Genomic DNA, 11,347 nt, shown 5'->3' with positions numbered 1-11,347 from the left:
CATCCTTGAATTTTTCAAATTTCGGTGACTGTACTAAATTTTAAAGAAAAAATTCAGAGAATTGGTAAAAATTTAATAAAATAACCTTGGGATTGAAAACCTATGTAAAGTGATCCGGGGAATCGATTGGTGTTGAGAAAATCGTCAAATTCTCAATAGTTTTGTAGTTATGAATTTATTTTATTTTACCAATTTTTTCATTTATTTCCAATTTTCTCGAAAACTATTAGTCGGAGAACAATAATCTTTTTTGAAAAAAAATAGATAATAGAAAGAGCTTTCCAACGATAATAACCGTCATAGGGTATTTCTAAAATTCCGGGAGTTATTGCTCGATAACTGTTCCGGATACCGAAAATCGACAAAAATCTCGCAAAAATTGATGATAAATTAAACCTTAAAAAATCGAACCTATGGACTTGTTTGTGCTTTTAACAACTCGAGAGGGTTGTATTGGTACAAAAAGTTCGTAAAATTTTGCTAGAGTGAGTTTAAAAAAATATTTTTTGTGAAAATAAGTGCTTTGATCATTAAAATTTTAAGCAAAAAAATTCCAAAATTTGAAATCTTTTGGAACAAACCGTTGTACTGTACGACTTTTAGTTTTTGAATTTTCAGTTTTAGTGTTGAGTTATGAAATTTTAGTGAAAAAAAGTTAAAAAGTTTCAATAGCCGAGACCGGCTTCGGGTTTTGGCGAAAAAATACATAATTTCAAGCGCTATCAGGGTGAAAACTCAAACTCAGTTCGTTGTAACCGAAGTGTTTTTTAGCAATTATTTTTAATTTACATATGAAATAAGACGAAATAAATATAAGTATCTACTGTAAATCCTTTGGAAAACAGTAATATCTATACTGTGTGAATTTTATACTTGGTCAAATGTTGTAAAGAGTGATAGTAGAGCTCAAAAGAAGTGAAAATAACAAACCAGAATATCATAATTTCTGAGATAAACAGTTTTGGTCGGCGAATAAATTTGTGACCAACAAAAAATTTAAATCAATCTGATCTCTGAGCTTAGTTTCTCAAAATCTATTGTACTCCGTTAAAATTAGCAAAAACAGCGGCAAAAAAAATCCTCCCACAAAAAAATTTGCACCGATTTATTTATTATTATTTTTTTTGGCAAAGATAATTAATATTGGGTTTTTTTGACGAATTTTCAGACACTCAAGTGGAAGTTGCACTTCTCAAAAACTAGTAAAAGTAGTAAAAGTTCGCATGAAGCAAGTTGATTTATTTTGACTTCCTTTGAGCTTTACTACCATAAAATATTTGCACAACTATAAAATTCGCACTGCAATTAAGTTTGAAAGCATAGGTTTTACTGATAAAATTGTTTTTAGTTAGTAATTCAATACCTAATATGTTCAGTTAACACTTTTCTTGTTGTTTTGTCATTCCATTATCAACTCAACATAAGTATTCCTCAAAATTCGGTAAAAAGTTTATTATATACAGAAAATGCGTCACATTTTAAATCAAATTAAGTTCCTTATAAGCGAGTTTGTTATAACCAGACTCCACTGTAATAAAAATCTTGAAGGGAAGACATTCCGTTGATTCACAAGAATCACACTTTCCCAAATTAAAGATAATTCTTGCCATTTAGAACTTTTTATTTAATAAAGCACCCAAGTTCCCACACTGTAATATTGTTAAATTACTGGACCGAAAGCCCAATTTTTGTTTTATTTATTGACAAAAACCCTGAAATAACACAACCACTTCCTTTCGAATAATAAAATTGTTCTACAGAAATAAAACTAGAGACGTATGTCGGCCGCATTTGATCCGCCAAAAAATAATTAAACCCGATATTTTTCTTCAATTATGTGTGTCCCCACTCAATAAGGGCCGCATCCCGGCTTAATTAACTCGTACAGGAAGTCTCCGTTCTCTTTAATTAGGGCCCGATTCCGCTTCGGAGGCCATCGCGTCGTCATTTTGGCATACCTTGAACCCCATTTAAATATAGACCGTGAAAGTCTCGACAAAAACCCGGCCCGAAATGGCTTTACCATGTCCACTGGGGTGGGCACCCCACCGAGTGGCTTTCGACTTAAAAACGCCTGTGCACGTCATTACTCTCTTAACTAAATAAAAGGCCGGCCCTAGGACAACAAGCGTGACAGTTCCGAGTATCGGTCAATCGCCATTTTGACGGCACGGAACAGGTGTGTCCAGGTGCGAGCATTGGACAGGTGTGAATGGGCTCGGGCGGGGCCAAATTCGGGAAAAATGGGCGAATGCGGTTCTGAAGGCGATCAAAAAGGATAATGGGGGTCCATTCATCGGGCGCCGTGAATGGAGCCGATTTATCCGATTATTTTCGAGTTAATTGATTTGAATAAAATACGAAATCGCTGGGGACGGAGGAAAAACGGCGACAAAGAGCCCATTGAAAGGAAATCAATCTCGGGGAAAAGTGTCTGCACGCGTGCACAATCACTGACGTTATTTTTAACGCCACCGGAGAGAAAGAGACGATTCATAACGTGAATTTCTACTAATTACATGATGCTTTATACTTCATTATGCCTTGTATACACGAGGAGCAAATATTTACAAATCAAGGCGTAAAAATGTTGTAAACAAGGCGAAATGTTAACACAGGCTTGGGAATAGGATCTTACCCAGCCAGCGAAATAAAAAGCAATTATTTTATTGCGTTGTTTCCGCACTTATTGTTTCAGCATCAGGTACGGTTTTATGACGGTGCGTTTCGCACGTTTTACCTGACAAGTGTGTGCCAAATGTTGGAAAATTGTCGATCCTACAATAAAACTATGAATGAATTAGACGGTCGGGACGTCCAGATGGTGATGGTGCACTTAATTGCATTATTTTTACTGGTGGACGTGCCCGAGCAAAAATTTCAAAGGTGTGCAGCATGTGCCGTTTTTCCAGGATTGATTCGATTATGCCGAGGTGGCGGAAGGTTGTAATAACACCAGGATTATGGGGAAGTCCGAGCAGTGTTTATATTGGGGGAAAACCCGACAAGGGGACCGAAAGGCAAATGCTAATTTGAAAGGCTTGCGTTGTCCCATGACGGGACTGTCATGGGACGATGGGCGAGAGCCCAGGGCAGCTTTTAATTAGCATTTAGCAAAATGCAATTTGTTTTACATCTAAAGCTTATTTTAACTCTTTAAATCTTCTTAAATTTATCCTAAATCTATTTTTTTAAACTCTTGAAGGACTCAAGAAGGTGCTGACATACAAAATTTATTGCAAAGCTAACAGTGATTTGGAACGAGAAAGTCAAATTAATGACGAAATTAAAAAAGTTATATAATATTTTCATAATTGATCAAACTGCTGAAAGTTTTCTTGAAAAGATAAAATCTGTAAAAAATTTCCTTGACTAACAGCTTCACAGTTCTTGCAAACACAGTTGGAGTAAACCCAAAAATTGCAAACAAAAAATGAGAAAAAAACTTTGTCCGGGGAAAAGAATGCGAGAAGCTGAGCTCTGAACGCGTCAAATACTAACTTATAACACCGCATTTTCAACACAATTTTTTGGTAACTTTTTGGAAGAAATTTGCCAAATATCTAATTTTTTTTAACCAAAAACATGCAAAAACAACTGGAAAAACGCAAATTCGGCGAATTTTTGGCTGAATTTAGTGTACTTTCGCAAAATATGTAATTTTATTTTCCAGCAAACTTTCGTGAAAATCTGCTAAGAAAACGTGATTAGACACTCGAAAAAGGCAAGTATAACACCATTTTCGACATAATTCTGCAATTTTCTGGGTAATTTTTGGCGGAATATGCAAAATAATTGAGTTTTTAGATGAAAAACTTGCATTAACGTTCGTAAAGCTCTTCCAAAATTTATTCAATTTGGCAATTTTTCGGTTTATTTTTAAGTTTATTTTTATTTTTGTCGCAAAATAATTGCGTTTCTAGATAAAAAGGTAATAAAATTTTATTTCCGATTTCGCCACAATTTATTAGTGAATCTTTTCTGTGAAAAAAAACTGTATCTTTATCTTAAAAAGGTCCTTAGATGCAATGGCTTGTTTTGAACAAAATTACTCGAACTATTGCACTTCTCTTCCTGCATAAACTCCTCCCTAGACCACTCGATAAAGGCTAATATAGCACCATTTTCGACTCAATTCGGCAATTTTTTGGTTAATTTTTGGAAGAAATATGCGAAATAATTGATAATTTAGATTGAAAATGTGAATAAACGCTCGAAAACAACTTCCGAATTTGCTTCAATTTGTCAATTTTTCGGTTTATTTTTCACGAACTGTCGCGAATTCATTTTCGATTTCGCCACAATTTATTACTGAAAAATCTGTAATTTCTCGAGAAAACTATCTGTTAACGTGTTTAATAATGTCATTTTCTACACACTTTGGCGATTGTTTGGTTAAATTTTCGCAAAAATGAAATCAATTTTTAGATCGAAAACATCCAGTTTAGCGATTTTTGGGCTTATTATGACAAATATTTGTAAAATAATTGCGTTTTTTGATCAAAATAAAACACTAAAGCGGCAAAACATTTTTAATTTCGACACAATTTTATGAATTTTTGGTTTATTTTTGACGAACTATCGCGAATTCATTTCCGATTTCGCCACAATTTATTACTGAAAAATGATATTAATTACTGTAATTGCTCGAGAAAAACTATCTGATAACGTGTTTAATAATGTCATTTTCTACACAGTTTGGCGATTGTTTGGTTAACTTTTCGCAAAATCGAAATCAATTTTTAGATCAAAAACATCCAGTTTAGCGATTTTTGGGCTTATTATGACGAATATTCGTAAAATAATTGATCAAAATAAAACGCTAAAGCGGCAAAACAATTTTAATTTCGCCACAATTTTATGAATTTTTGGTTTATTTTTGACGAACTATCGCGAATTCATTTCCGATTTCGCCACAATTTATTACTAAAAAATGATATTAATTACTGTAATTGCTCGAGAAAAACTATCTGATAACGTGTTTAATAATGTCATTTTCTACACAGTTTGGCGATTGTTTGGTTAACTTTTCGCAAAATCGAAATCAATTTTTAGATCAAAAACATCCAGTTTAGCGATTTTTGGGCTTATTATGACGAATATTCGTAAAATAATTGATCAAAATAAAACGCTAAAGCGGCAAAACAATTTTAATTTCGCCACAATTTTATGAATTTTTGGTTTATTTTTGACGAACTATCGCGAATTCATTTCCGATTTCGCCACAATTTTTAGATCAAAAACATGCATAAAGGCTTAAAAAAGCAAAATTACCTACATCTACCACCCAATTCAGCGATTTTTCGGCTTATTATTAACGAATATTCGTAAAACAATTGCGTTTTTGGAAAACGCTAAAGCGGCAAAACAATTTTAATTTCGCCACAATTTTATGAATTTTTGGTTTATTTTTGACGAACTATCGCGAATTCATTTCCGATTTCGCCACAATTTATTACTGAAAAATGATATTAATTACTGTAATTGCTCGAGAAAAACTATCTGATAACGTGTTTAATAATGTCATTTTCTACACAGTTTGGCGATTGTTTGGTTAACTTTTCGCAAAATCGAAATCAATTTTTAGATCAAAAACATCCAGTTTAGCGATTTTTGGGCTTATTATGACGAATATTCGTAAAATAATTGATCAAAATAAAACGCTAAAGCGGCAAAACAATTTTAATTTCGCCACAATTTTATGAATTTTTGGTTTATTTTTGACGAACTATCGCGAATTCATTTCCGATTTCGCCACAATTTTTAGATCAAAAACATGCATAAAGGCTTAAAAAAGCAAAATTACCTAGATCTACTACCCAATTCAGCGATTTTTCGGCTTATTATTAACGAATATTCGTAAAACAATTGCGTTTTTGGAAAACGCTAAAGCGGCAAAACAATTTTATTTCCAACACAGTTTTATGAACTGTAAGTGGAATACTTTCGGATGTGAAAATCAGTCTGTTTTTGCCGAAACGTGAAACAGAAGCCCGAAATGTTGTCTTTCTGTTATTTAAATCCGGCGTTAATCGTGAAATTCCTCGGCGGAACCGACCCCTTGACAGTTACATCTTCCATAATTCATCAATTCGGCGAACCTTGAGAAACTAAATGAACATTTTTCTGCCAACTCGCCCATCTGTCTCCTTCAGCTCGAAAAATATTTGTCTTCAATTGAAGTCAAGTAATCAGAAAGTGTTAAAAATCGTGCTCTGGAGACAAATGGGCAACAAGTGTGGCGGGGGGCTGGGCCCGCAGACCCAGGGGCCACTAACGACAGGATGTGCGCCTCCTCTCTCAGCTGCTCCATGTCCATTAAGTCCCTTCCGAATCCGTAAACCCATGATGGAACACAATGGCGCCAGAGTTCCCGCGGGATTTGACGTCACCGGAACCAGAAAAATGTCGCTGGTGTTTAATTACTGTAATGAGTAATCTCGATGAGAATTGTCGTGGAGTGTTGATACCTCTTTCGAGCGGAGTAAAAGCACCATAACTCATCGCCAGCCACCCCAGCGTGACACATTCACCATGTCGCGGTCCCCTCGAAGACTAATCTATCTTATCTAGTGTTACACTCGTTGAAAAAACATTATTTCTTGGAGAGGGTATGCGTTTTTTACGGCGCGATCGAATCAAAGCCGAAACTCTCTTTGATAATCGCTTCGACGGATTACAGAACTAATTCGGGTTATATTGGGCACCTCAAATAAATTGCTTTGCTAAAATCCCGCTCTAATTGACTCGAGACAAATTATACAGATTTATTTTAAAATTAGATAATGTTACGCTTGCCAATACAAACAATCGCAGTGAAATTATCTAAAGCAAGCACAAAAGCCCATTTACTTCAAATGGGAGGGTTCTACAACGAAATGGTCAGTCTATTATGAGACGCAAAATCAGTGATTTATAACTGTTTTAGACAGCTTTGAAGAGCTCCACAGGCCTGACAATCACCACCAATTGAAAAGTTTAATGTTTCCTGTCTCCAACTCCTTTTTCCCTCGTTTTTGCTATTTTTTTTTAAATATTAAAATATCACTATACCTACATATCCACCATTTTATTTTATTTTAAACACCCACACTTCCGTAAATAACTCCATTCAATGGCTTACGGCAAAAATTATGTGTTGGGTACTCTTGAGTTTTTTCTATTGTCCATAGAAATTTCTAACAATTACTCTCACATATTTTTATTATAAAAATATCGGAGTTTGTTGAATATATTTGCTTTATGTGAGAAAATCACCTAAGTAATGATGGTACTTAGTGTTTTCTTCATATTTAAAAGATTTTTTCGTTTATTATTTCATTTAATTTCGCCCGCTTTGGATACATTTTGAACCAGAACTTACTTTGGTATGTTAAAACTTAAGAGATTTCGTCAAAACAAGTTAAAATATAATATTTTACAAATGCTTAGATGGTTAAGGAGAATAAAGAAGTACAGGCCTTATAAAAATATCAAATAAACTAATAATAGTTATTTATTTAATGAGTTTGAGTGTAAATCGGACGCTTTATTTCACGAGGCGTAATAAATGAACCGATTTACACAAAAACGAGTTGAATACAACATTTTATTCTTCGAAATAGACTCAGCAAGGCTTAAAATTGCTTTAAATTTGTTAGAAATAATCTGACGTTTCGTACTGAGAAATGCCAAACAGTTGTCAAAACTTCCTTACACAGGAGAAAAACCGTAAATTTTGACAGTGTTGAAGAATAAATAATATTTACGTGATTTTTTTACCTATTTTTTATTATTCACTTACCAGTAAGTACTTTGTTTCAGTCATGTCTAAGTGAGAAAAAATTCTTACTATAATATTGATGTGATTTATCTAACAGCAAATTATGTGAAGGAAATTGAAAGTTTAAATAATAAAAATTAAGGGAAAAATTATTAATTTAATTATTAAATTTAAGTATTTTCACATCGTTTTCGGGCGCATTTGAAAAAGAAAGCTTAGATCTTTCTTTTGGTCAACTGCTTAAAAGTTTAAAGTTTGGAGAACTTCAATATAATGGCATATAAATATATATTCAATATAAAAACACAATTTTCGACATTGTGACCCTAATAATAATTGATTGTTAGCGTTTTTTTTACCAAAAAATCCAGTTCAAAATCCAGTTAAATGTAAGATATAATAATAAAAAATAATAAAAAAATTAATAATAATTATAACGATTTTTTTTCACAAAAACTCTCATTACCGAGAAAGTAGCCATAAAAGAAATCTGTTTGGGAAATAGTCCTTATTCTGTGTTTTTCTATAAAGAATTCTTACGCTCTGTTATACACAGAGTGAGTCTGTTAGAACAATATTTTTACTGGAAAAACAGAAATTACACAGAAACCAACGTTTTCTGTTTCTCTGCGAAAATTTTCCACAATTTCTTAGATATGTGATCAAAATTAATGAATTAATACTGAGTCTCGGAAAATTTTTTTTTAAATTATTTCTTATAACCGTGTTTAAAAGCAAATGTTTATTGAGCTCTTTGGGATTTTCCGCTACTTACATTAAATAATACATAAATAAAAAATAAAGCAATATTTCTAGAACAACAAAAATGATTTTCGACATTTCGACCTCCAATTATTTTATATGTTTCTAATCAATTGGCGTTAACAACACAATATTGAGTTGTTGATTGATGAAGCCGCCAACATAGTTTTTGTCTTTGAATTCAAACTGTTTGATTATTTTATTAATCGAATTTACGCTCTAGTTAAGTTTCATTTCAAACTGTTACTGTTTGTTGGCACTACAAGCAATTAGGTGGTATAGTACTGCATCTTTGTCAAAAAACTAGGATCCCGATGTAAATTTTGTAGCATTTCGATTTACTTAAGTGAAAAAATTCACAAGAAAACGAAATCATTTCATGAAAATTTGGCTTGAATTCATAGATGTTTTTTTTCCAATGCGAAAGTTGGGTACTATACTATTCAATATTTATTTGAATATGATGTAACTTTATTTTGATCTTCATATAATAAACGTAAAGTACCGGATGATTATTAATAAAATGAAGACAATTTAACATTTTTCACTGTAGTTTTTACGTTTCCGCACCCTTTCCTATGTCTGTTGTAGAAAAGCGAACAAAATCTTCGAAAATTGTGACTGTTGGGACGATTGAATGAAATAAAACTGAATTCGGTTTTCATTGAAGCCATATTTATTTATAATCTTGAAATTAAGTATCGTTTGATTTTGTAAACATTCCGTTATGGATATTGGGTCTCATTCAAGCCCAAGCGCGCTTTTGCACTAAACCCAAGAATGTACTTGTTCCAATTCCATCAAAAATTGTTTAAAACAATTTAACAACCCATAAAAACCGCGTAAACCATCGCGAATTCTGACCTTTCCCTCCCATTTAACGAAATTTCCTCTGTAATTTTCTGAATCATAATCCAAGCTGGCAACAAGTGAGAGATATAAATAGTCCCCCATCAATGGAGACAAGCGAGACGCCACTACCCAACAAAAAGTCCAAACGGGATGAGACCCCATATCCCACATCCGGCGAATCCCACGAGATGAAACGAGACAACCGAAGACAATTCGAAGAGTAGGGGGCCGCTCCCCGCACTCCCATTGGCTCAAGTTTATTTAAGTAAAGTCAAGTTTTTGGAAGAATCCTGCATTTAGCAGTAAGTTTTCTGATGCCAGGATGTATGAAAGTCGCGACGGTGACAGTTCGTATTACCCCCCAGGGAAGCTGATGGACCTGACCAACTCCACCGAGAAATTCCTCCCGACTGTGCTGCCCCACCAGGAGGTACCGCCGCCCTTCGGGTACTACCACGAGGAGCCGCCGCTCTTCTACGAGGAGCGCCCCGACTTCGTGGCGCCCTACATCAAGGTGGAGGCCGACGAGGAGGCCCCCGTGCTCAAGTCGCGCTCCTTCGGCCGCAAGCGCAAGAGCATCTCCTCCGACGAGGAGAACTCCTTCCAGGGCAAGCACAAGTCGCGCAGGAAAGCGCCCCAGAGCTTCGAGGACATCCAGCACCAGAGGGTGATGGCCAACGTGCGGGAGCGCCAACGCACGCAGAGTCTCAACGAGGCGTTCGCCTCCCTGAGGAAGAGCATCCCGACCATGCCGTCGGACAAGCTCTCCAAGATACAGACGCTGAAGCTGGCGGCCAGGTACATCGACTTCCTGTACCACGTCCTCTCCAACGAGAACGCGCTGGACGTGGACCTCATCGGCAACGTGTGCTCCTACGTGGTGCGGGACAAGCTCCTGAAGGCGTTCACCAGGTGGCGGATGGAGGGTGATTGGAGCGACTGTAGCTCGCAGTGATTGTGGGGTGGCCTAGTGACGCGTTGTGAAAGACAAAAAATGATAACTTGATATGATGAGAACGATCGGTACAGCTGTTGCCGTTTTTTACGGACAAAAAATTAACGACGGCTTGAATTTCGGTGGAAAAGTTTCGAATGGAAGACGATTACTACAGTTGCCGGTTTTTTAGATTCTAGCTAGGGTAGGAACCGCAAGTATTGTAAGTTTTGTACCAAATTTATTATAGTGTATTTATTTTTGTTGGAATAAAATATTTTTTATAATTGGGGTTTTATTTGCCGACGGATGGATTTATGAATGGTTAGGGGTGGATTGCGGATTAGGAAATTTCGGAATTATTGCATTTCCCAGGTAAGGCCTCAGGAATTCCCCTGCAATAAAAGACCTCAGGCGAACTGGACGGAAAAACCGACAATAAGGGGTGCTTAAATAAAATTGTAATTGGGCATTGAAATCTACCAAATAACTTGTTTATACAAGAAAGTATCACAAGTGTCTCTCCGTTTTACTATAAAACAATTCCCACTTGTTCGTACAAGAGTTTACAGTAGATAATGAATTGAGTCTTTTCGTTGTAATTTTTTTCAAGGACTAACACTGTAAAATTAAAAATTTTACAGTTAGTGGTAGAACAGTAATTGAAATTTTACTGTCCACACCTTCTGTTTCCTTTGACAAGTCAATTTATCAGAGTTATAGAAAGATGACTAGTTAAAAAGTGTCGTAGAACAAAAATACTCTTTGCTTTGAATGTTTTAATTAATCTTTTTAAAAGTAAAGTTATTCGAATTTTGAAAACGAGTTCGTATATTCGGTTTTGATTTAAAATGAGTTTCTATTTTTACTAACTCTTTGTGAGACGATTTTAACGTGACATCTTTAATAAATTGATAAGTTCAAAAACTTAAAAACGAAGAAAAAACCAAGAAACTCATTTTGTATTTCAGCATCTCTATAAAATAATGGACGATGAAGATGCTTTTATGACTTCTTGGAACTTATGAGAATAATAT

General features: G+C 34.9%; 1 protein-coding gene across 1 annotated transcript; it reads left to right on the top strand.

Annotated features, from left to right (window-relative positions):
* Nucleotides 1-9,704: 9,704 nt before the first annotated feature.
* Twi (twist bHLH transcription factor) lies at nt 9,705-10,597 on the top strand. Its single transcript, NM_001039407.2, is given in 1 exon segment — nt 9,705-10,597. A coding segment is annotated over 1 exon segment (582 nt). The 5' UTR covers nt 9,705-9,749; the 3' UTR covers nt 10,332-10,597.
* The last annotated feature ends 750 nt before the right edge of the window (nt 10,598-11,347 follow it).

Source organism: Tribolium castaneum, chromosome 5 (assembly GCF_031307605.1).
Source record: "Tribolium castaneum strain GA2 chromosome 5, icTriCast1.1, whole genome shotgun sequence".
Classification (NCBI taxonomy): domain Eukaryota; kingdom Metazoa; phylum Arthropoda; class Insecta; order Coleoptera; family Tenebrionidae; genus Tribolium; species Tribolium castaneum.
This window is presented reverse-complemented; position numbering and strand designations above follow the sequence as displayed.